The 27,998-nt window shown below is 35.8% G+C and overlaps 1 protein-coding gene across 3 annotated transcripts in view; it reads right to left on the bottom strand.

Moving 5' to 3' along the window:
• Window positions 1-27,998, bottom strand: part of Oseg2 (intraflagellar transport protein Oseg2) — a 151,355-nt gene that overhangs the window by 27,266 nt on the left and 96,091 nt on the right. For all 3 annotated transcript variants that reach the window (XM_081746560.1, XM_081746559.1, XM_081746562.1), the window contains 4 exons: window positions 21,803-21,994; window positions 13,362-13,479; window positions 11,391-11,535; window positions 244-448 (listed from right to left, as the gene is read on the bottom strand). In XM_081746560.1, coding sequence (XP_081602686.1) covers window positions 244-448; window positions 11,391-11,535; window positions 13,362-13,479; window positions 21,803-21,994 — 660 coding nt within the window. The remainder of the gene's footprint in view (window positions 1-243; window positions 449-11,390; window positions 11,536-13,361; window positions 13,480-21,802; window positions 21,995-27,998) is intronic.

Below are 27,998 nucleotides of genomic sequence, written 5' to 3'. Positions count from 1 at the left end.
CTGACGCTTCTTCCGTCGTTAAACCAGCAACGGGTGTGGTTTTCTACGGTGATTTTGTTTCGCCTGATGTACCATCTTTTCGTTCAAAACAAATGACGAAACTTACTTTCGGAACGTCCCTCGTACACTTCTTTATACTATATATGTGATCATTTTATTTATATTTTCGTCTACAAGTGATTGACGATGCAATGATAAGTGATCATACATTAAATGTTCTTGATCGTGTTAATATAAACTTACCTTGATAAGCTGACTAGCATACAGAGCGACATACTTATGAAGAACCTGCGGTCCATGTTGCTGAGCAGTGTCAAAGCACTTCGACCACTGTCCCTGTTCAGCAAACATGTCTAGAGCTCCAATAAGATCTACATCAGCCAACTGGTCCACACGGCCTTGCTTACGAAGAGATTCTTTGAAGCAGTTATCCACGTAAGTTTCAAAACTGAAAAAAAAAAAGTAACATTTTATATTTACTTTTAGAATACTTACAAAAATATTTTAAAATTCTACTTACGTACATTTCTATTTCCTTCCATTAAATGTTTTTCCCATCAAGGGCTTGAGCCAGCATAAAGGTAGAAAAATTATCACACTATTGCGAGCGGTGATTATATTCAATGAGAAAAAGCGGAAAGGCTATTACTCACCGCAAAATTCTGCTACATATTTTTTTGCGGTAAGTAATAGCCTTTCCGCTTTTTCTCGTAGAAAAATTAGTTGACAAGGATTCGAAAGAAAAAAATCTCTGAGTTTAACGTCCAACGATTATGTTCTTTAGGCTAAGGGAGATGATGATTAAAGCAAGTGAATGATGATGGAAGAATTAGTGGAATGAGAACGTGGAAGGAAACGGGAGGTGAGTCTTGCATGGAATAAGGCGCGTGTTCGGAATGAGGCTCTTGAGATCTGAATCGTTATGTTAGGGATAATGGCACATGCCATTTATGATTAGGCGTTGCCAGGAGTTACTCTGTGAAAACATGTCAAATTAGATTGTAGGTGTATTTAAGATGGATTGGTAAATTAGGAAGCTATTATGTTATTTTATGGATTGGGAATTGATGTATCAAATTAGGTAATATGTACATATGAATCAGTTTTATGTATTTTTAATAATGTAAATGCTAACTGGAAATTTGGATGCAATATGACATAAATATATCTGAAGTTATAAGTGAGATGATGTTTGGTTTGATACATTTTGATTAGGTCTAACGCAGGATTCGTAGTGTACTCTTGGAATATAGATATAATTATGGTGAATAATAAATAAGAATAGTTTCTAGAACAGTTCTAGTTTAGATGTTCTCCCAAATTTTCTATATAAAATGACTTACAACCCCGTGAAAACCCACGAGCATGATGTTGTCCATCACAAACTTACTTCTCTGGGGTTCGAACCAAAGACCCCACGCACCAAGGTAAGCACTCTACCACTGAGCCATCGTGCTTCCGACAAGGATTCGAATCCAAATAAATGAGTGACAAGGCAAGCTATGTATTGTTTAAGGCATTACCAAAAGGATTCGTTGGTGGAAATGACAAAGTGACCAGAAGTTCAGGTTTTGCCTGAACAGTTTCGGTTCTCTGCCCTTGTTTCGGTGTCATAAGATTATCTTTTGACACAGTGCTTTTTAAAAGTGCAATGTTTTCAAAAATTCGAACTTTAATATTACTTGCATATGACTTAGTTGAGTACGCTCCTGGAGAGTAGGGACCCTTGATGTTATTCAGTTAGATATCTACAAAATTTCGTAATTAAAATACAATAACAATATAGGGTTATTCAAACTGATTGTCACGGTACCAACTAGCCTATCATGCATTTAGATCAGCGTATCCCAACCTTTTTTAACTTGTGGCACACTACGGGTGTTACTTGGATTCTCGTGGCACACTTATAGTATTGTTATTTATAAATATAAAACACAGTGGTATTTTTTCTGTGATTATTGATCTCCTTCTCACAGAGAAAAAAGCTCTGTCACTGTTTTTTCCCCGTGGTAAATCATTATGCTTATTTTTCATTCTAATTTAAAAATAGAAAATAATTGCAATGAAATATTGGACTCAGGCTTTTAAAAATACGCTTTCTTTTTTTAAAAAATGTCTCCAACCTTTTACTAAGAAGGAAGATCACTAAATAACGAACGAACAAACAAATCTCTTTTACTTTTAAAACACAAATGTAGGTAATTTGTCGAAAGGATTGAATTATATTTTAAATTTTCAAGTTATGAAATAGTTTGCAACAATAAAGAAGCAATAAAGGTCATAACAATGATAACAAATACTTTTTTCAACATTAGAAATGTACAGAACAGTAACCCGGTATGAAACTTAAAATTGTAGATACATAGTAGAGGTTCAGAGTAATGTGAAATACAAATATACATTTTCCCCTACGTTTTGCAATGTGATTGCTATAAAATTAATAATTTTGTTTCGATTCCTCGCGGCACACCAGCGGCCCATTCACGGCACACCAGTGTGCCGCGGCACACCGGCTGGGAAACGCTGATTTAGATAGAAGTATGTAGTCGCATTGGTGTATCACGAAATTTTCATAATTTTCTTTTTCTGATGTGTAGTGTGAAGCAGTTAGGCATTTTTCCGCTTGAAGTGAAGTGTGCCACGATGGCGCCAAATGGCAGTGAGAAGGCAATTTTATGCTTACAGCTTAATGAATGTTGGTCAGTTACAATTGTCCAATGGCAATCCTGCACTTAATTCGGAAAGCAACGATCATCTGATATTTAATAACGATATGAACAATTTCAAAAACAAGGTGTTAGTTTAAATGGAAATACACCGTCTGTAATACAATAAGTGGAGCAGATCAGACATATGTTTGTGATTAATCCCACAAGATCAAACGTAAAAGGCAACACAGAGATCGACAATCTCAACCAACAACGTGGCGCATTTTATGGGAATGTTAAAACTAAAACCATAACTCTAATGCTGCTACGATCACCATCAAAGACGACTTTCTTTTCTCTAAACTGCAATAGAGGAAGTTGTCTCTATTGCAGTCTCCATTCATACTCTCAAGTCCCACAAGCGTTGTTCAGGCAGGTAGCGGGTAGTACAGGTGCTAAATGTCTGTCTGGGGCAAAGCATCCCACGGTTGCTCTGTATTTTTTCGTGGTTCTATTGGAAGTCAGGCACCGTGGTACAAGTGCTAGATACAAGTTAGGTCCGGAGACTCAGGAGGCCAAGGTTTACAACGATTAAAGCAACTGGATTGCCCGGGGATATTGGAACGCGCATTATTCTCTGTAAGATGGGATTCCGCAAAATATTCAGATAAAGTCAGATAACAGGACTAATGACGTTACAAATGTACAACGCACTAGCTTATACTGCCCTGAATGAATACCAGAAGCACCGTCCCATACGTGCCTGATAAGAGTTAGGTCCAGAGACTCAGCATGCCAACATGCACAACGACTCGGTCACGCTGAATTGCCTTGGCGGTATAAGGACGCACATTATCCTACCAGACGGGATCTCGCAAAATGTTCAGATAAGATCGGATGACGGGACTAACGATACATGACGTTATGAATGTGTAACACACCTTTTTATACTCTCCTGAATGAATACCAGAGGCGAGTGGAATATGTAGCTTCTTCACCCCAATACTAGAATGCCAGATGTGAATCTTATATAGTGAGTGTGATTTTTCCTGTGCACTGCACGTCTATAGACAACAACACATGGCTGTCACTGTGTCCAAGACGGATATGACGCTCATCACTAATTATCACCACCCTCTGTTCGCTACGCCACTGAAATCACTCCCGTCATCAACAAAGAGATTCTCTGCGATTGCATCCTTCTTGCACAATTACCCCTCATAGGATAGCAGGTATGAGAGGTAATTATGCGAGAACATAAATCTGCCTCCAAAAATCGGTTGCTTATAGTGGGGGTATTGTGTAATCCCGTGTACATTTCTTGTTAAAATTGAACTAACACTTGATTTTTATTCTTTCGGTGATGCTTTGAAATTCTGACATGGTTGCCATTTTTTCGTTCATCCAAATCCAATATGGTGGCTATTAAAGATGGCCGCCTTCGCGAATGCACAGCGCTGTCTTTAAAAGCCTATATCTCCCAAACTAATTGACCAATCTTCATGCAACAAACACCAAACGACGTAGAAAATAATAAATTTCTAAAAATTGACAAGAATTATTACTTATCAATGCAATTAATAACGTGAGAAATTATTTTATTTTAAATTTTGCACATTTTATGTTTTTTCTTTTTATTTTTTTTAAATAACAAGTAAACGGCAAATAATTGAGAACAACGTTGTGTATTTTTTAAAAGAGTAATAAATTGTCATGTATATCATTCAGTTTGGTTAAGAAACAACGAAATTATAACTAATTAATATATCCTTTTTTGCTTGATTTTCACACATAAATAGAGGGGGCTAAGAGTAATAAAATAACCAAAGAGTCACTTTGCTGAAATCTTTCCAGTTAGATGTGTTGATATTATGATACGATGAAAGAGGAATTGAAGTGGTCCCAGTCTGACAGGTTGGCCGAATCCAATATAGCGGCCATCAAAATGGCTGCCATAGCAAAAACATTGTTCTCGCTTGCACCCGGTAAGCACCTATTATATTGATCCGTGGTTAATATTTCTGATGAGCGAAAATTGGTACCCTAGTTATTGCTTTTACCTCTGACAACCGAATTCAGAGCGTGCAAGCACATGTAAATAAATTATACTCTATTCCTACGTCCTGCTCATGTTTTCTTTTTTGTTTTAATTCAATCATGTTAAATATTGTAAAACACAATGTTATTTGCTTTAACAGACTTCATAATCATAATTCAATATCTTTAAGAAAACTTAAGAAGAACATTTAATGGACGGTGAAAATAGTTTGCTCAGAAAACACAAACATTTGAAAAAATATTAAACTTTGTGAACGCAAAAATACATATTTAAATTGTATGTTATAATTATATTTTGCTAAGATAACGCTGAAATAGAAAGTATTTTGGACAGCGTTATACAGCGGCCGTTATGCGGAATATGGTAACATGTATCATCAGGAATAAGCAACATTCAACAAAATTGCGTCCGGCGCCGGTAGCTGCAAACACAGAATAGGCTGGAAACGATGTTGTTCTTTTGTTCATCCGTAATTTGTTGGAGGTGGAACTTCGGGATGGGGAAGGTGACTGTTTCTCCACGCAAGGCACACGTAATGGGCTCTCCAAATGTGAGGTTTTAAACTTGCGCATGTTGGTGGAAGTCGTTCCCCTTCGGCATTTTTGCGTGAGAAGAGTTGCCATCGCAACTCTGAGAGGTCGCTACTTAAGTCAGTATCTGTTGAGTACATACCACAAACAAATCGCTCTAAATTACTGCATGTTTCCTCGGCTGGTAGGTCCACAGTCTATCCTAAAGAGGCAAAGGATTCTAATATTTTTTGTCGCTGTTTTGATAGATTTTATTATTATTTATTATTATTTTTTTTTCAGCAAATTTGCCAGAAACATCTGTGCCAGTGAATGCACAGAAACCTGATAGTCCTCTACACAAATCAGTTCCGAGAGCTGAATAGGGATCCCAAAGGTGAATTACGTATCTTCCCTGGAGATCACTGACAAATGTGACTTGAGGGCCAATGTCTTCAAAGTAATGTAACAGAAGCAGTACTACGTCTGTATCTGGTGAATATATTGTCAAGTGAGCGTCAGGGTATTTTCTTCGAGCATGGATTGAATGGAGAATAATGAGTGTATCCGCTTCTTCATGACTGTGCTTTTTCAACTCGTCTTCCAGCAAACCTGATGCTGTTTCTGCGCAATCCTCCCACGCAACGATGACCTGCTTTTGTGAAGACATATTTCGGAAGTAATCCATGGTCTCTTTCACCAAGAATGCTGTTAAATGTCGTTTTCTGCTGGAATGTAAAAGAAAATAGCTCATATATACATTATTGATGTTTGTGGAAGCATCCGCACGGAACTCGACTGATGTACCTCCACTTCTCTTAGCTCGCATTTATTCTTTCAAGGAATTTTCGAGGTACTTATCGAATATAATGCGAATTTCGTCTGATAATCGTGAGAACCACTTTTTTTTTTCCTTCATAAATTCGGTTGCAAAATCACCGCAGGTTTTCACCGTCGGGGTCTTCTTCATGCTTTGTACAATTGACATTCCATCAATTATCATGATGTTTTTACTTTGAACACTCCTGTTCGAGTTTTCATCAATTTCTGGCTCGGTACTGTTGCGTGAATCTAGCATTCGTTCCAAAGTGCGAATAATAGTGGCTTTATCTGGGCCCAATAGGAGCGAACCATCTGCAGCAAAGAGTGCTAGAGGGATCGTAGATACCTCAAACTCTCCAATCACTTTTTTATGTCTAAGTCATTGCGTATACGACAGATGATTACAAAACGCACTAACAAACTTCTCTCTTCCTTCAATTTGACGATTTTACCGGCTACAGTTTTTGTTAGCTTCTTCACCAGATGTTTGAAGGACCCCAAATTAAGCTTCCTCATTTTATCAAACACTGTCTGCGCGGAACCGTGAAGTCGAGATTTCACGAACTGGTTTGCTTGCTCTGTTCCCCTATCATCACGGAGAAGAATATCTGTTTTTATTTTCTTGGGAACAACTGCTTTGGTTGTGATGTTTACAAGCTCTCCTGCTCCAGCAAAAGGATTACTATAAAGAATTAAAATCTTTCTCAACTCGTCTGCATTTTGCAGCACTCAAGTTTTGGAAGTTCCAACGAGACGATGATGGTTATGTGACTGCACGTATTCCTTTGAACCATATAACATTTCAAATTCTTGGAGGACTTGAGTTACAACAGGTGCTGACCAAAGATAACGATCTAGAGCTGACTCGTTTTGTGTCAATCCAGTGATGCCTTCTATTACCTTCAGTGATCGAATCTGATGTTCTATCCCGTGATCTGAGCCAATCAATGTGAAAGGATGACCGGACTTGTTGAGGCAAAAGTTTCCTTCTTTTAGGTTTTCAAATACTTCAGGCTTGCTTTTCTGCAGATCTCGCATTTCTGCACAATATAGAGTGGTCATTCTGGCGTAACTTAGTTGATCATTTGCAAAGAAATATTTTATGAGGTCTTCTTGAGCACAAAGATGAAGGGACCAGTTGACCTCCCTTGTGGCCGGAATGTAGCGCAGCATACCTTCAAATTGCTTCATATTGTTCCTTACAAACTTAGCTATATCACTCAACTGTCCATCTTCCTCTTCCAGAATGGTTCCAACTTTTTCCTCCTGAATAGTGCACATAACATTGTTATGTTCTTCTCTAATTTCCTGTGCGCATGTTGGACCAGAAGATACGCAGTAAGAAGCTTGTCCAAGGTTGGATATATTTCTGTCTTCTCTGGATACTTCTGCCATATGCAATCCAGATATAGGGAATAGAGTGCGAGTACCATAGACGTGTGTGCTTCTATTCCTCTGTATAAATATTTTCCCTGAATAATTTGACGGACGGTGGTGGGGCTATAAATTCCAGCAGCAACCCAACAGTCATCAAGCCCACTACCTTCAATATAGATTTTAGAGAACGCAAGCATGCCAAGACAGCGTGGAGTTCACCCAAACACAGGTCGAATTTTCCTCTCATATCCTCGCTGACCATGAGTTCTTGTGCTTTCTCGTACAAAGGCAAATCAAGGGTTACAACACATGGTGAATTGAAGCCCATAACTAAATCACAGATGCGTGCATTCATCAGGGCGTTAAATAGTCCTGAATATTGTGTGGGTGCAATAACGGAAACGTTGGTCTTGTTAACTGGTTCGGACAGAAAAGCGTTATACGATGTCCAAGGAATCATGAACTTCGCAACAGGTTTTGGCCCACAATGTTCATTTTCTTCTTGTGAATCACATGTGCTTGAATTTGCTATGCATGTACATGATGACATAATCCACACAATGTCCTTGTCATTGCACAGCTGTAGTTCGTCACTTGGTTTAGAAATACAATAATCTTTGTGAGTCTGTGGCTGAGGAACTAGAGCTGAAGACTGACGAATGCACACACTTGGAGCAAGGTTTTCGTGACTGATCTTTTCTTCAGGATTGAAGCGCAACTTCTGAACCATTGTTACTTCATTGAAATACTGCTTTTGATGCATTACGGTGCAAGTTACGTGTAAAGTGTCTTTTCCTGTATCTTCATTAAAGTCGATGTTATCAACAGCAAACCACACTGGCTTCTTTTTAACTGTGAATGGAGGTATATGAACATTATCATACTGTCTCACTTCTGTCTGCATTGCATGGGCAAATCTAACTTCAATGTCCTCTATTTTCTTATAATTAACTCCAATTCTATAGTTCTCTAATGCATTTATGAGCTGTTTGCTTCTTGTTTTATGATGAATGAGTAGCGGAAGCCCAATGGTTAATGGTGTATCAGCTTGTTGTCGGAAATTACTATGGTCATGTTTTGAATGACAGTTAATTTGACGATCAGATCTACAACTAGCGACAACCAATTGGCATAAGTTGTTCACGGCTTTATTAACTTCTTCAGCCCGCCGTGTTGTCTGAATCTCTGGCTTACAGCCTTGTATCAGTCAACGTATGAACTGTTAAGAGGATTGGCGGAGAGCTATACCCATCAAAAGATCCATCAAGGCTTCGTCACGAATTATTTGTGATGCTTTGAGTACTGCAGTTGCGTCAGCATGAGAAATGTTTTCGATGCTATGAACGGCCTTTTCAATCGTCTTGGAAGCGCAGAGATTCTCAGGAGCGTTCATTTGTGGTGGATGGACCAAGTTCACATTTGGTAACTTCCTCTGTATTTGTGATTTCAGATGATGCTTATAGTTACCATCAACTATTTTTCCACTTTTCTCAGAAAGAAGATTAAGATAAGTTGTATTGACATCCCGCATACTTATTACAGCATCTTTATCCCGATAAAATGTGCATTGCAAGATATTTAGTAATTCGATGTCAGCCAAAACGTCTGCCGAAGATGTTAACAATCCAGTTTCATGTGGTTCTGATAAAGATTTTCTTCTTTCAGCATACACCAAGCATTTTAAGTGGTATTTCATGTCATACGCAATTGCGTCCCCGGGTTCGTTCAACAAGGCGAGAAGGCGGCACTTCAATTCATCACAACTATTTTCAACGACGTTCTTAATTTTTTTGCCCCATGGACAACGTCTGTACTAAATTAAGTTCACCCTCAGCCTCTCGACAAAATATGCATTTATTTTGTAAAATGGAAAGATAGACCTTGTTGAACTTGGAGCATCCACTGTTGTCTTCGAACTTGCAATATTCACTGTTAATTTCGATGGACGTCCTCTTTTCGCAACCGTAGACACTAGGGATCCATGTTTTAAAGCCTTCGATTTATCATAGTGTCCTTTGTGAACTAAACTAGAGTAACAGACTTTGTGGAAGAATGCTGCCTTTTCCTGCAGATGCTCAGGAGATAACGGTTTAAGAAGAGATGCGACCGCTGAATACTGAAGATCAGCAAATTTGCTTCTACCCACTGCAATTGTTATTAGCTTTTCTAGTGATTCAAGAGACGGATTTCGAGTTACGTCTCCTCTTTTATGATCCTATACAGAGATTATAATCAAGTTCGTTCGGATTTGGTGACTCCATCTTGTAAGTTAATTACACAGTTTCATTTCTGAAAATACAAGAAAGAATTGGGGAAACACATTAGAAACGAAAAGTAAATGACAAGAGGACTAAAGGTAACGTACAGCAAGTGATAAGATACAATACTTACGTTGCAATTGAAATTCGGCAAGTAAGCGCACAGTTTCCCCTGTTAACTGTGAGTAGTTCCACTTTCCACCGCACTTATATACTTTGTCCGAGTACTAGAAAGTTCCAGAAACTTCCATCGAATTCTAATGGAACGTTCTAAAACCCCATTGAATTCTAATGGAAAGTTCTAGAATGTTCGAGAAAGTTCTAGAACATTCTATAATTTTCAAGGAAGTTCTAAAATGTTCTTGAATTTTCGGGTAAGTTCTAGAATGTTCGGAAAAGTTTTAGAAAGTTCTATAATGTTAGAAAAAGTATAGAAAGTTTTAGAACGTTTTAATAAAATGCCATGGAAGCCTCTAGAGCCTCCTAGAGCTTTCCATTAGAATTTTATGGCTATTTCTGAAGTTTTGCATAAATGGTGATATACTTGAGGTGCGCTAATAGGGGTGTTTGTCAGGGTATAGCATGCAATATATCAAACTACTTCTCTTGGAGAGTAGATCACGGATTCATGGTTGGTTTTCCTATAGGTCTCGGTCTCCCTCTACTCATGTAGGAAAATCAAGCAAAAAAAGGAAATATTAATTTGTTATAATTTCGTTGTTTCTTAACCAAAATGAATGATATACATGACAATTTAAAGACAATTTATTACTCTTTTAAAAGGTAAACAACGTTGTTCTCAATTACTTGCCGTTTACTTGTTATTTTTAAAAAAAATATAAAGAAAACACATCATAAAATGTGCAAAATTTGAAATAAAATTATTTTTCACGTTATTATTTGCATTGATAGTAATAATTCTTGTCAATTTTTAAAAATGTATTATTTTCTACGTGCTTTGATGTTTGTTACATGAAGATTGGTCAATTAGTTTGGGAGATATAGGCTTTTAAAGAAAGCGCTGTGCATTTACGAAGGCGGCCATCTTTGATAGCCCCCATATTGGATTTGGATGAACGAAAAAAAATGGCAACTGTGTCAGAAATTTAAAGCATCACCGAAAGGACAAAAATCAAGTGTTAGTTCAATTTTAACAAGAAATCCACACGGATGTGTAATTTCAGACATAGCGCACCCCACTATTAATGAAGTTCCTGTTTTTACCTTTTCCGAAACGATTAATTACATCTAATTCTATATAGTGTATAGTTGTTGTATAATGAGAGTCACATGCTTACGCATACTCGTTTTATTAACGCTTGAAGAATTCATGTTAGGCTTCGATAACATTTTACAGTACTCTACATTATATGTACATAGTTGTAATATTGTGCAAACGTAGTATGTAAGCCGCTAGAAAACACTATACAGTGAAATGAAAATTGACAGTCACGATAAATACTGAACGAACTAAAAGCGTGGGCTGCGCAGTAGCGCGACCTGGACTCAAGGTCAACAAACACCGGAAAAAAACACGAGCGGCTCCATTGGTACCGAATTACAGAATGTGCCGAACAGCAGAATTCCGGATTAAAGAGCGTCTACTGTACCCTATGCTTCCCAATATATTTACACTTTAAGAGTGTATTATAAGTATTTTTGCTAACTTATGTAAAATTGTTCTACATTATTCTTTTTAACGCCTTACTAACTTTACCTGGGTTCTAATTCTCTAGCCACTTTTTTCGCTTTGGCCCATTCTTCTGCCTCTATAAATGCATCGATGGCTTCTTTAATCATGTTTACACTCAAATACAACTGCGCCGCCGGAATATAATCTTGAATGTCGAGCAACCTGGGTCCTGGAATTGAAAACATTACATTTATGCAACATTATACCGTATCAAAGAAATAGGAAAAATTACGATTTCAGATAATTTCCTTATTCCTACAACAGTTTATTATTATTATTATTATTATTATTATTATTATTATTATTATTATTAGTAGTAGTAGTAGTAGTAGTAGTAGTAGTAGTAGTAGTAGTAGTAGTAGTAGTAGTAATAATAATAATAATAATAATAATAATAATAATAATAATAATAATAATAATAATAATAATAATAATAATAATGATGATGATGTCACGGACTACGTTAAACTCATTTATACTTTTAGTTCATTAGTCTTCAATATGATTTGCAAAGGACACGGAAAGGAAACTTTGGATATATAGAAACTCAAAGATGATTACCTAAAGAAATCTTTATCTGTAATTTAAAAAAAAAATGCTTTGTAATTCAATCTTTGAATTTGTGTCCACGTACCGAAGTCAACTACCTTACATAAGTCATCAAAAAGTTCATACATTGACAGACATGATGATAGAAGTATATTCTTGTAGGCATTAGAGACCTGCACGGGCCGGGCTTGGGCGGGCCGACTCTGTTATTTCTTTGGGCCGGGCCGGGCTTGGGCAGGCCGACACTGATTTCTCTTCAGGTCGGGCCGGGCTGGGGCCGATTAATTACAATTCTTTAATAATTATTGACTTTCGTTAAACGATAATTAGAATAAAGGCAAACGTTGAAGAAGTGTGCCCGTGAAAAATGTTACAAAATGAAAATTTATCGGACCCGGGCCGGGCTTGGGCCAAGCATTTTTAAAAACTTATCGGGCCGGGCCGGGCTCGGGCCGAAAATCTCAAAAAAAATTCGGGCCCGGGCCGAAAAATTCGGCCCGTGCAGGTCTCTAGTAGGCATACATACCTACTATCTCACCACCACAAGTACAGTAAGTACATGACTTCAGTACTAGTCGAAGAACAAAACGACTTGGATTCTTTAAGTTGTGACACTGCGACGCTAAACTTAAGAAAGAAGAGAACTCTGTATACAACCGTAGATCCGACATGAACATTAGAGTTATACTGAAGTATAACACCTACAGTACTTCTATTAGTCCAATATCTATAAGTCTAAGGCATGTACTCACTTCATATTTGTCAATACCTAGTCATGATGTGATACTTGGAATATTTCAACAGACTCGCATTGAAAACATTCCCCCGAAACTCTGTTCTTTCATTTCACCATAAACAGAATGTTCACGAATATCGGTGTAGGAATTATCCATGTCTAGATTTCTAAGAAAAAGTTGGTTATTGCTACGACTACGACACCTCTCGCATACGTCCTGTTTTATGTTAATCATAGATAACTCATAGCATAACCACAATAATAAGGTCCACTTAAAAAGAAGTTGGAAACACACGAAAGAAAAAAATATCTGCATGACTTTAGACTGACAATAATATGTATGATCATAATACCATTTATTTAATACTTTTATTCCGTATTTAATGCATTTAAAATATACCTGAAAGATTGAATATTATTACTTAAGATAAACCTACTTCAACATTTCAAACTCATCCAGTGAGGACATGGCTCAGTGGTAGAGCAATTACCTCAGGTGGAGGCCATGGTTCAATTCTTAGTCATCTCTGCTTCGTATCTGTTGGTCTTCTCAAAGGTTATCTCGTTTCCTTCTATATTCTCAATCTACCTACTCTGCCATAAGCATTCCCTTTCATTAATCATTCCATCTCCTTTAGTATAAAGGGCATAATAGTAAGATGTCAAATAAAAAAAAAAAAAAAAATAATTGCATTTCTTTCGAAACTCACCCAGGACTTTGGCCACCTCCGTTGCCTGGTCTTCTTCCAGAAACTTAATAGTTAAGTCTGCTGCCTTTTGCCATGCTTTCTTCAAAACATTATGATCGGCCGTATTTGACGTATTTATCTGAAAAAAAAAAAAAAAAGTAGATTCATTTGATCGTAAATAAAATAAATTTAATTCAAAAAACTGAAATGTAGTGCACTTACAGTTGCCCTGTCAATACTCAAAACATTTGTGTAGTATATGTCCTGCGAAGTAAGTCGAACGATTTCCTCGTATCAATGTCTGCTTCGCACAAAATTTCAGCGTTTTTTTATCAATCAGCTTAGAAGTTACAGGGTTGTCTCAAATTTAAAATTTCACTCTGTGTATATCAGTCGATAGATGACAAAGAACGTATCAAAATGACATGCTTGAGGATAAATTCTTATGCGCAATTTTTAAAAAAAAAATTGAAATTATCATCACAGGTATTCTGCCATTATTGGGCATATCACTTGCTGTAACTGAGAAGCTTCCATGCTCCACGGTCTCCCACTAACTTCTTCGTCTTCACGAACGACTTTTCTGTTTTGATATCGTCTATAAATTATAGTCTCCTTTCCCCTCTATCCTGCCACCGTACCCTCTAACACGTTCCTCACGATACAGTTTCTTCTTAACCACTGTATCAACCAATTTCTTTTCTTTTTTCAATAATATCTAGAACTGTTCTTTTCTCCCGCACCATTTCTAACACACTTTCATTCATTTTCCGCTTTTTTACAAAAAAAAAGTCAAAATAAATATATAAAATAAAATGAAAATAAATAAATAAAATAAAATAAATAAAATGATGATAGTGATACTGATGTGTTTTGTATGATGTTCACTTTTCTTAAGACTATGGTTACGTGAATGTGTCACTGATTGGTGACCGCGAACCCACCGGGCCCAGACGGGTAAGCTGTCAACACTCACTGACCCATCCACCAAACCAATCATCTCCGGAAAATAGAACTCAAATAGACCCAAAATGTGAAGATTTCTAAGCCTCCTCCATTCTCACTCGCAGTCCAGTATCCCGATCCGCAGTTCAGCGTCTGCATCTCATCACGGGATAGGTTGCAAACCACAATCTGACAAAACAAGACACTGACCCAAGAGTGAAACTGACAATGAGTGCTTCGAAAATCTGAATGTTTGTATTTACTAACCCAGATAAAAAAAAATCTCAAACTGAATTCTAAATCGCGCAACGGAAAGGAATTTTGTAAAACTGAATGCCTAAAATGAATTTAGTTGATTTTATTAACGAAGTGAAATTTTCTGGCAGGTCTGTGATTCCAACCCCGGTCACACTAAGTGAAATCAATTCTGTATGTTTTCAAACGCTACAATTTAATTTTATCACACGGTTCACGTACTGCTTTTCAAAAAAACTCTACATACTACGTACTAACAATACCACTGAAGTTAATTTACTACATAGTTCTAAATGATGAACTTTGCACTGGATAAGAAAAGATTGTGTTTCGGCTCGTATATTTTATTTACACTAATTTACTGTATGACAAGAAAATAACAGAATAAAATTTAAAAAAAAAAATTGCAAAGGTTGGAAATTGAGAAAATTCTTAACATAGCTGAATGGATAAGCTTGTATACAAATTGATTAGAATCACATTTTCTCTCCAAATCTCGTGGGTAACCTTCAGGTGTTTTCAATTTCTATCGACTATAAACAAAACGTATATTATTACATTTGTTATGAGGAAAACTGATTACAACAACACTATACTACACCTGTGTACTATTATCCATGGCTGTGTGCATACTGAATTTCTTTTCTTTTGTATTTCTCTCGGTCGTTGCTGTGCAAGTGGGGCCGGCACAGAGGATTTATACCAGTAGGGTGACCTCTTGTATAAGCTCAGACCTATCCACATTTTCCTTTCACAACAATATAAATCATTTTCCTTGACACTGAGGAAATACACATTAGAAAATTCAAATCAAAATTACACTTAACCTAAGTCCCTATCCTAACTATCTAAACTAACTTAACCTAACACATATGAAATTCACTTTATCAGACATATTCGTAGTATAGTATGCACAGCCGGTTACCAAGGACGTACAGAACACTTATCATTCAGCTTCAAATTCTTTAAATTAAAAAAAAAAAAAAACTGCATATGTTTAAAATCTGAGCTTTTGTTTTACTAATTGAGGGAATTTCAAAATACAAAGCAGATATTTCACCGTTGATGAACATCTCCCATTATCAATAGTCGTACTAGCACCCTTGTCATTAATGTGAGCCGAAGCCTTTCTTAAACATTTGCCTCATCATATTCAATCTACAGTGAAGGTGAGCCAAAAAAACAGAAAAATGGATTTTAATTGTAGCCTTTAGCAGTACGGAAAATTTTTGAGATTACATATTCAAAATATAATTTTGGGGTGAAATGTATGTACTCGAAAGTACACACACTTCATGGACTGTTTATGACAATCGTCCACACTGAAACTCAAAGAAAGAATATATCCCCCCCCCCTCCCATTGAACGAGCGGTTCCTGTCATCTCTTTAGTTTACATATCATGCAACTTAGGGAAAACGACGCGAAGTTAGCACATTAGTTCAAACATCACAACACCAGGATGAAACATATTTAATCCGAAAAAGGTTTAAATTTTGTAGGTTCAAACTGGGCCAAAACAACAATAATTTTGAGGCTATCTTCTACTACTTACTTGATGAATTCCATATACAAGGAAAAGTATTTGTTCAGTTCATACTTTACCAACTTCCTATTATCCGCTTGCCGGCTGGCAAGCTTTCGGATAACTCAAAATAGTCAAAACTGGAACCTGGACTCCATTTCTTCCTCACGATCTGCGACAACGTGCTAATCCGACGCCAGCAGCTTGCTCTCTCGAACCACTGCACAATGAGCAAGGCAAAACTAATTTGAATTGCGCCGCAGTCCTCAGGAGTTCGTACTCCAAAATGGTCCACTAGCAGCTAACCACACTGAATTAAATTGTAGATTTTTCTGTAGACCAGACGCACTACACATCTGATCATGGCGGCTTCATCAACCAAAAGAACAAAGGCAACAGGAAGAAGATTCCCAATTGGAAGATTACTCTGACGTAACTATATGATGATAGGAGTATCGCTCAAGATCAAAGAAAGCCGAAAATCTCAACCACAACTGTGATTGCGGAAGATCCAATCACAGATAATTTAGATTAAACAAAGAGATGCTTCAAGAACCTACTATGGCTGACTTTACAAATGTGGAATTTCAGGGAAGATTTTTGAAATAAAAAATTTTGATTTCTTTTGAGGATCCCCTAAGCCAAAAATATTCATGAAAATTGACTGGAAAGGATTCAAAACGACCAGATATAACCTTATTTTCTAAAATAACATTAGATTTTAGCTAAATATACGAATATTGTCCAATGTAGATATATTTTACCATACATTTCCCTCTAAATATACTCAAATCATCATTTCAAGGAACTTAACGCAAATTTTGCGATCTACCTAAAATTGAGTAAACGACTAATTATATATTTTACAAAAGTTCAATAAATATTAAATTCATATATATATATATATACTGGTTGTCCAAAACTTCCGGGCCATGTTACATTATACCATGTATAAGGTAACAGCTTGACCCAACTAATTCTCTCTATTCTTCTCCACACTCACACAGTTCAAAAGCTTCTAGTCGCTTTTCATCATTTTTGCGTAATGTCAATGTTTCTGACCCATACAGGATAATACTCCACATGAAGCATTTTATAAGTCTTCTTCTAAACGCTTTGTTCAATAGTATTTTCTTCCTCCTAAAGGCTTCTTTCGCCATTCTTATCCTTGCTTTTATTTCAAGTTCGCACTTCACATCATCACTAATAATACCACCCAGATATCGAAAATTAGTCATCTGTTCTATTTTCTTCTCTGCTTCTTTTATATTTGACACAGACCGCTTCGTTCCAATTATCATTCCTTTTGCTTTTCTAACATTTATTTTCAACCCATATTCTTCACAGCCCTTCGTGAATGGCGCTGACATATATGTCATTGATTACCAATAATAATTTGAAGTATTTTTTCTGTTGAAAAAAAACTTGTTTATTTATTTGTGTGATGTACATATAACAAATAAGCTCTTATATAGCAGTTTGATGTTATACGGTTTGTGTTCTCTTATTATTATAAGGAGTATTTATATCGTTGTTAGAAGTATGTGTGGGGTTTGTGTTCTCCTAACGGCGAGACACATACTTCTAAGAACGACACAAACACTCCTTATAGTTATGAACATATTACTGATAATGCAAAACTTCCATAAACAAGCATGTTAACTTAAAAATTCTTTGTCACTTTTGATAGTACGGTCAGACTAAATTTATACTTGTAAATTAACGCAACAAAAGGCAACGAGCTCTTCAGTTATTATTTGTTGTATTGTTCAATTTTGTATTCGCTGTCCTTAACCCTTTTAAATTCTGGGTTTATTTATTTATTTATTTATTTTACGTAAATTATGGACTTTCAGTCAAGAGCTACAGCATCATTCCTACTTATTCTAAGGTCATGTTTCTTATTCAAATGACACCATTCACATTTCCCTATCATGTCCCTGAGGCAGGAAATTTTGAGAGATATCTGATTTTTTTATAAAGTTCTTTTTTTAATTTTGAGTCCCTCTGGACCCCTCCTGTGTTAAAGCACAGATCTCAAAATCAACTGAAAAATACTAAGGGACGTATTAAATGTGTGTACAAAATTTCAAGCTTCTATCTTTAATAGTAAAGGCGGGGGAAATATTCACCAATGAGCTAAGAACATCCCCACAATGCCTCAAGATGACCCCAAATGACCCGGATGTAACATAAAAATTTCCTGACACATCCCTAGGGTCATGGTTCGTACCTCATTCTCTTCAGAATAGAACATCCTTGTACCATTTACATGTCTCAATCATGCATTTGAGGCGAGAAAATTGCGAAAAAGGGATTTTTTGTTAAAAAAGTATTTTTTAAAAACTTTTGCCCCTCTGGACCCCCCTGTGTTAACGCAGAGATCTGAAATAAATCTGAAAAACACTAAGGGGTGTACCAAATGTGTGTGCAAAATTTCAATCCTCTAGGTGCAAAAGTAAGCCCGCCAAATAATAATAATCCCACAATATCCCAGGTTCCCGTATAAAACAGGATCTCAGGTAAAAATTTCCTGAGTCATCCTTATTTATCCTAGGATCATGGTTCGTTCCTCATTCTCTTCAGAAAAGAAGAACCTTTCAAACGGTACCATTCACATCTCCATCATGTATCTGAGGGGATAAATCGTGAAAAAAGGGATTTTTTGTTAAAAAAATATCCCATTTTTTCACCTGTTTGCCCTCTGGATCCTTCCCTCCCTCGTGTTAACGCAGAAATCTGAAACAAATCTGAAAAATACTAAGGAGTGCACTGAATGTGTGTGCAAAATTTCAATCTTCTAGGTACAAAAGTAACCCTGCCAAAAAAATAATACAAATTAGCCTGACAGAATTTTTTTTAGAGTTATGACCATCCAGTGGCGTGCCGTGACTTTTCTCACAGGGGACTAGGTTCGAAGAGAATGTGTGCTGTAGAGTGGAGGTCCTGACTAGTATTGTTGACACCAAATAACACAATTTATTTGTTTCCGTAAACGCTTCTTCTACCAAGCCTATTTCTTTCAAGAAATGGATAATTTCAGTCACAGTTTTATTTGAAAAACCTAAGAGTATAAAAACCTATATTAATTCACTCCCCAAATTGTCAAAATTTTAAAAAAAACTCCCGTAAATTGATTTAAGCGTCAAAAACAAGCAATCAGGAAATCGAGATTTCAAGCACAGAAAATTCTTTAAATCTAACAGCTCAAGAAATTGTAGCTCACTGAGATCTTGAAATCACAGTATCAATAATGTCATTGAAGATACGCACATATTTAATTTCTGAATCTGTTGAGTCATCTACTTTACGTCTTTTATTAGAAGGTTCCCGTTGTCATCGAATTCTACTTTTCTATAAGTCTTCAAAATCGTTTCTTGCATTTCTAAGTTGAGATACCATATTTTATACTTTTTGGATGCAATATTTCACATCCAAGGTTTTACTTTAAAGAATGTTGAATAGTATATCCGTGCGGAGAAATGCAAAAACGAAATCCTTCAATGATAACTCACACATTTTTTCTTTTTTTCTTTTTTGTACTCATGAAAGCTTCGGTGTCGCAATTATCTGAATCTTCTACGATGTTCTCAGAACACCGTAAGAGTTCTATTTGATTTTCATTTACTGCATTCACAATTTTGGAATTGTAATTCCATCTTATAGTGGCAACCGTTGGAAATCGCTTAGTTACTTCTGATTCAGCAAGCGCGTTACAGCGTTTCGATGAATATGAAAATAAATTTGGAATGCCACTTATTCTAAAAACTATTTTACATTCCTTGATGTGATTAACAGACTGTGGAACAACGAGATTGAGTCTGTGATGATAGCAGTGTATGGTGAGTGCACTCAAACACCTTTTCACAAAAGATTGTAAACCGTTCAAATGTCCAGAAAATGTGGCAGCTCCATCCATAGCCTAGTGCTACAAGCTTTTGCTTACAATTAAAATGAGAGATAATTTGGAAAGAATGCTCACTTAGAGCAGTCGCAGTGCAATCACTAGTAACATCTGCAAAACAAATAAATCTTTCATGAATTGCCGTCTTTCACGTACCGATTGAATGTTGAGAGATCTTTGCAATGTCCGTAGTTTTGTTCAACATTATTGCTGTAAGAAGTGTATTGTTTATTTCTGACTTAATTTTATCCAGAATTACTCACCAACACATTTAATAATATAATTCTGAATTTTGTTTGACGTTCCTTTAAACACTCCCATGCTGTGAAGGTGACAAGTCAACATGGGCGCCCGAACGAGAGGCCAGGGTGTGGCCCGGACCTTCCTCTGGCTCACGAAAATGTATACGTAATATAGCAAACCACGTATATTAAATACCAGAAATACCAGACGCAACATAACAACCATGGAGATGGGTCCCTCCCTAGAAAATTTTCTTCAGGCGCCCCTGCAAGTCCATTTAGTGTCGTACTTAGAAAGTAACTGAATTACTTCAATATAATTTCCCTAATTGATAGAATCTTCCTGTTTGTTATGACTTCTAAATGATAGCTCTTATTTAGCCATAAAACATGAGGAATAAATCAATCGGTTCATTAGTTCTCGGTTTGAATCAACTTCTACATTGCTTGCTCAATTACAAATCAATTCTGGTTTCCCGAAATTTTTCAATTTAGTTATTGTGGACAGGTGTGAATAACATTTTTCTTGGCGCAACTTGGGTTTGTGAAAATTGTTCATGTCACAAAAGCCATCATTATTCCACACGTCCTTTTCTATGTGGAACAGAATACAAGGCCAGCAATACAGTTTGTTTCTTATCTTACATGCAGTTAACTATCTTGAAGAAGCAAAATAATCCGTTTTGATATTATGTATATAATCTTTCATTTTTGTCTAAATGGAAATGCTTGGAGTTGTTCTACCACTGGTTATTATTTGTTGCATTTCTTGAAAATTAAGGAATCCAATGGTCCAGAATACAAGACTGAAAGGGCCGATCCCCACCCCTATTGCCCCTATACCAATTGATGTAATATCACTGCTTGCGACATCGCTTTGCTGCAAGGGACTCGATTTCTCAGACGAGTCCCCTTCCATACTTTATTCTTCGAGTCATTTGCGAAATATATATTGATAATCTAAAAAGTTTACACTTCACTAGATTTGTTAAAGTGTCAAGATTAATACTGTAAATTTAATTACGTTAAAACTATTAACCGTAAAAAGCAAACGAACATTAAATTCGCTTACGACAGAACGCCCGTGCTTAGAGCTTAGACAACATAATATGAGGACTAGCTGACTGGACCCTGTTCCCTTCCCCGAGAAAAGCCGATTAAAACCCGAGCGTTTCCGATCTCCACTTCGCTGTCGCACCCAGTACACGGGCGTTGACTATAGTTGTGTCAGAACAATTGAAATAGTGTTATTTTACAAAAATAGAGAAATACAAACAATGTTTTCGTTTTCTTTGGTATATATTTATCACAAAATACTTTAATGAAAATTCCAGGGGACTAGCCTAGTCCCCTAGTTCCCTTGACGGCACGCCGCTGACGTCATCACACCCTATGTCTCGACGCAGAGAAGTGTGAAACCGTAAGTAACGTGTTCTACAATGCCTACAATAGCTCCATACTTAAAAAAAAAAAAGATCTAAAAAGCTTTATTATTACTTTTTCAATCGAATAATGAAGATACTACCCTATCGTATAAAAAATATAACAGAATTTAAAAGGGTCAATACATAGAGTACTTAAGTAACTTTTACCTTTAGATAGCAATCGACAGCACATTTGTACTCTCCATTCTCTTCCCACTCTCTGGCTTGGGCAAATAAACCTTCAGCATCTCTAGAACCTTTGGAGCCAACTTCACGGTCATACTCCGCTTGCAAGGCCGGAAGTTTACTTGGTAAATATTCTCTACAAATCTTTAGAGCTTCTACCCACATCCCTGAGTCCTACAATTAAAAGAAAAGTATCGTACAGATATATAATTAATTAAACTTACCACTTATTGTATCTTGCTATATTTTTCCTTATGATGAAATACCTTCTACTCTTATGATTTCCGAGTGAAAGCCACACTATTTTATGATGAGATTTCCAATACCGGGTTTGAACCCAGTTCTCACCCGAGTTTTTGCAATGGTGAAGCTGAATGTTTAAGACGTAAGTATTCACATAAGCTGTACTGTGTGCTGTCTTTTGCAAAAAAAAATAATACAAATGCGCTCCTGTTGTTTCTTCACAACTCACAATAACTGAGAAACATAAATATAAATCAACATTAAAAACAAGATTCATCACTATTTCTAAGACAAAACATTAGATTCAATTTTTAATTCAACACACACACACACACATACACACATGTGTTACACTATATATGTGGTCTCATAAAGAAATCCCTAGATGTGTATATGCAATGACACCACAGACAAATAAGTAACAGAAAAACGAAAACACGCCAATCAACATTTGAACGCCAATAATTTTAATTAAGCATTATTTGTAACAAAATTTTTAACTGTGAGGATAATCCTTGTGTATTTTCTTGTATCGTATAAATCTCACAATTGTATATTATGGAAACATAATAAAATTGAATTCTACAAGAAGCGATATAACCTTCACATCTTTATTAATCGAAAATTTGCAGTCGAGTGCAACGTAAACTGTTAGCAGTCTCAATGGTTACGTGTAGTGTTGTAAAATTTCAGGAAATTTTGAACCTGCTAGTAAAAAACTGTTTTTGGGGTCCCTAAGTTAATTGGTGACAGTTTTGGTGCTCTTTATACCCAAAATGAAACGTATTCTCCCCGTGTGAAGAACGGGTGTTCTGCTAGTCTTTAATAATAACGAACGGAAGTTTCACATGTTAAATTCTTTAATATATTTGTCGCTGCTCAAATTTACGCACTTGTGCGGTGTGTATATATATATATATATATATATATATATATATAAATAAAATCATCTCTCTTTTCGAGTTGTTCGAAAAATATACAAATAATAAAGAGGGATTTTTATCAGAAATCAGAAAACTAAAAAGTAAAATAAAAGCTGTTGTTCTAAGTATTTTTGCGAAATAGGTTGTATATATGGTGCAGACACATTACAGCAAATAAGATTAGCATCAGGCGAAGAAATAGTTTTTAAATTATATTTTCCAGGTTTTGCCAATATTTCCGAACAAAAGATTTTTTGTAATGAGTTCAAAATTTCCGGAAATTTTATACAGCACAAGGAAGATACGTACAGTATCTCCATGAAATATATCTTTGATTTTAACATACTGATATTAACTAAAATGGTCCTTTCCTTGTTATTTTAACACTTCCCTGCCATAAAACGGTAACTTCATAAGATTATTTAAGATAATTTAAATGCGTCTATATTAATTAATCTAACTATGATTATATTTTAGTATCTTTTGTAGCCATAACTCCATTCTATCACGGTGCTAGCTTTAAAGGAGTGGTGCAAATATATTTGTTGCCACAAAATTTCCCTATTCTAATATAAGAAACAACTACTCAATGATCTTAACTGTAAACTACTAAATATAAAATAGTTTTCATTTTAAAAGCATAATGTAGTAAAATATTCGAATCTTCCCAATTTTTCCGTTTTTTTTCCAAGCTCGGTAAAAAATGGTAAAAAACTGGTTTTCTACCAAAATTTCCGGGTTTTTTTCCAGGCCTTTACAACATTAGTTACGTGATTCTTACCACTCCGTACATATCGCTCGTGACGTCACAGTTTGTCAAACAAAGCAACAAGGAAATCACAGAAACTACGGTGAGTGGCTAAAGTAGAACTAAGTGCGTATGTGGAGATCATAAATCGAAGCACGCAAGAAGTTCCTATGTTAATTTTTAGATAACTAAAGAAAAAAAATTAATTAACGTAAAAATAATTTACCAATATTTTCTCACTTATGGCTCACTTTCAAATTTTGTCCTTAGTAAAAAATACATGAAATGAAATGTACCACAGATGGCGCAAAACAGGTAAATATAGTAAACAGATAATACAGTTTATTTTATCCTAAATAGTTTCGGTCAATTCACCTGTGATTGTCGGTAAGTAAGTTGGAATACTTTCTGGAAAATCATCTAACAACTAAAGTAATTCTCGTTTGCAACAGGGTTGGCTGGTTTAAACCATGGTTTAAACCAGCTAGTTTTTTCAAAAAAAAAAAAAAAATTTAAACCAAAAAACGAAAAATATTCGTAAAAGTGTAAATGTTTGTAAAATCTTGATGAACACACATTTGTGGGTTATCACGTTTCACTCCCGTATATTATTCGCATAATATTAAGACTAAATTCCCCATTCATTACTCAAAAAAGTTTATACTACTACAAAATCAACTTTTATTTTTTCGTTTTTTTTATAAGTTTATGAATGTTTGTTTTGGAATTTTTTTATAGTTTGTTATTATTGTTATGTAATTGCAATCAAAGAAAAATTCTAAATATTGTTTCGTTTCAATAATGTTTACTATTGATAAAATACATCGAAATGCCGTACTTTTGTGTGTGTGTGTGGGAGGGGGGTCATACAAATCCCACGAAAGGCATTTATTGAAATCAGAAGTATCTTTGGTATCTATTTATGTATAAATGAGTCTGAGCCAAAGTGGACTCAAATAATTCGTATCTTTATTCTTTATTCACTGATATGCAAATTAAGTCGTCGTATTTCTTTAACTTGGATTAATAAAAGTCGTTGTTAACTAACTTGGACTAAATTAGTTCTTCTGTACTCTGTAATACTTTGAAATTGTCCATATGTAAATCTGGATAATGGTTTTACTTGTGCAACTGTTTATCTTTTTGTCCCTCTGAAATGACTCTTGACAATTACATTAACAAGTGTGTAATGATCAGTGCAACGTATTTTTATCAGGAGTCCTTTTGAGTGAGTCGGCAGACGTATCGCATTTGTGGTCTATTAGTCCTGGTTCCGAGTTCAAATGGAGGACATTTTCTCTCGGATGTAAGTCGAGAAGCGGCTTGGATTCCGCTTTAAGCTTATGTGACCCCTTCCAGCATAACCCGGTTGTTGCATAATAACACCAGGGCGAAACAAACTTATTTCTGTCCATATATGATATGAATACATAGAGCAAATTATTTAAATCAAAAAGCCTGGTTTAAGCAAAAAAAAAAAAAAACTTTTTTTTTTGTTTTTTTTTTCAATAAAAACCATGGTTTTTGCCAACCCTGGTTTGTAAGTTTAGACAGGAAGCCGTATTCTACTTCAAGAGTCATTGAAAGATAATAATCCTGTTTAACAAGATTTGTTGCCTCATACTTTATTAATTCTGTACATTTTGTGATAAGATGCTTTTCCAATAAATGACTCTAACCTACCAAAGATGGCAGGCAATTATAGAAAGTGCTATAGCGTGTTCGAAAGGTAAGGGAGTGACCTTTCGAATAGTGTATAGGAGGTACTCTGATCTACATAAAAGGGAAATTATAAAGGCCAAAATTGTTTCAAAAAAAAATTCCTTTAAAAAAATAATAATCTGTGGGAACTGGATGGCAACACTGTTGCCTAGGCAGACCCTCCCCCTCCCCCCCCCAAAAAAAACAGCGTAATATGTTGTATACCAAAAATCAATGAAAAGTTTCAAGCTGTTAGCTTTCATAGTGAATGAGAAAATTGACTGGTAATAAAAAGAATCATCTACTAGAAACCAATTAATAGTACGAGGAACAAATACAGGAGTGAACAATCATAATAAAATGAAAGACAGAAGCCAAGCTTTGTGAAAGAAAGATAAGAATTGTAGTTATGCTTAAGAATCCTGATTGGGGTGCATTCCAAAAGGTTGTGTATCTTAACCACAACCAACTCCCTCCTATACTCCTGATAGAAGAGTTATACAACATTAATTAAACTTGATAATTTTAGGCACGAATAAAAAGATACAAGCCTCAAATGTGGGAACTATTTAAAGTTTTTGATTAGGCGTTAAGTGGTGTTTGTGAATTGGCTTATGTGTTGAGACAATCTTGGAATTGACACAATTGTTAAGCACATACCTGCATTTCTTATTGAAGTTATCGCCCAGAACCAGGGTTGATATGTTTAAAACAAGTGTTTAAAACATGTTTAAAACGAGGGCTGTTGTTTTATTCAGTTTGTTTTAAACGTGTTTTTTTTTTTTTTTCGATGCTGGTTGGACATGTTTAAAACAACTAAAATATCAGATTGAAGAAGAAAATTTAATTTTCTAACAACCCATCCTCCGCAGGATTTGTGCATGGGTAAATTACAAGCAGAGTTCTATTCTTATTATAACAGCAATTACTGAACGAAATTCTGCACATCAGTGTGCGTATAACTAAACCAACAGAAATTCAAGTAAAGTATTTGAACATTTCTTAATTTCCAAGAATAACGGAGGTTAAACACACTATACACTATTCTAAGATCCAAATTCACAAATTCAAAACTTGAATATTTTTTGATCGCTATCATTTCCATAATAATGACAGTTCTCACGTCATAAGCTAGAAGAAATGCTCTGACAAATACAATACAACTCATAGAAAAGAGCAGTGACTACCCTACAAGGAGCAAATGACATTTTAGCTAAACAGTTTTCAAGATACATCTCTATCTGCAACATGGGTAGCTAATAATGATTAGTGTCTACGGCATAACAAAAAAAATTAACTCTAGACACCCGCCAGGGATTTTAACAAAATGGTAGACTCTCACGTTCGGGGCTCTGGTGACCCCCCTAATTATCACAGAGTCATGAGTTATACACCATTGGAAAGCTTATAGACCACAAATTCCAACGAGGTAACATTCGTGAAATTCCCGCCGTATTCGTAGAAAAAGAACAGACATAAAAAAATCATTTAAAATTTGAAACTATTGACTTTGCGGGGCCCTGGCAACCCTTGCAGCCACCCTACACTGACAAAACGATGCTAATGTGTGGGCCACATACTTGTGACAATAATATAAGAAATGGTAGCCATTGCTGTCATTGCGTAATGAATTCGTTTTATGTAGGAAATATTTAAAAAAAATATATGCGCAGAAAAACATTCATTGAATTAGACATTCTCTCCCCTCCCCCACTATAGTACCATCTCCATATGCAAACCATTTTTGCTGCACACATTATGTATACGAACAAGAATTATACTTCTAGACTACTTCAGTGAAATATATCTTGTGTTATATGGGACCGTCCCGAAAATAAACGTAAATTAACCAAATCTGACCCCCTCTTCCTCTACCATCATGTAGGGGAATACTTCATTGCTTCACATACCAATTTTTATGGATGTACCACAAAAGGGAGAGGAATACCCGCCAAAACCTGACGAAAAAAAATTTGATGAAAAAAAAAAACTTCATCCTCCCTCTCTCGGCCGTACCCACGTAGGCATACCCCCTATATACATAAAATGCAACTGACGAAAAGCTTTATCCATCAAAAATACTTTGGTACCAAATCATCTTTCTAGCTTAATTAAGGACTGAGCTATTGATGTTTGTTGTAAAAATAAATGTAATTTACGTCAAAAAACTTAAACTCCAAAAGTTGGGTAACTTTGCCCACTCCCTGCTCCCCCATATAAGCAAGAAGTACAAATACATGATATTACCATGTAGTAACCTACTTCATTGCTTCACGTAACAATTTTTATGAATCTATCCCCCAAGAGGGGGAATGGCCCCCAAAAAAACTGTTGAAAAAAAAACACGATATTTACCCTCCTCCCACATACATAAAATGCACACCAGCAAAGCTGCATCTTTCAGGAATAAATTGGTACCAAAACCATCTTCCAGCCTTAATTTGAGGTTTAAGACTGAGCCATTGAGGTTTAAAGCCCTGACACAGCAGTTGCGTCAATGGGAGTTTAAAGATTAAGAATGCAGACGACCAGTAGAACGTAACACAAAAAAACTAAACTACAT

This window comes from Thermobia domestica, chromosome 18, assembly GCF_964235325.1.
Source record: "Thermobia domestica chromosome 18, izTheDome1.hap1.1, whole genome shotgun sequence".
NCBI classification, from domain to species: Eukaryota; Metazoa; Arthropoda; class Insecta; order Zygentoma; family Lepismatidae; genus Thermobia; species Thermobia domestica.
The sequence above is the reverse complement of the archived record's forward strand: the minus strand, read 5'-3'. Positions and strand labels throughout refer to the sequence as shown.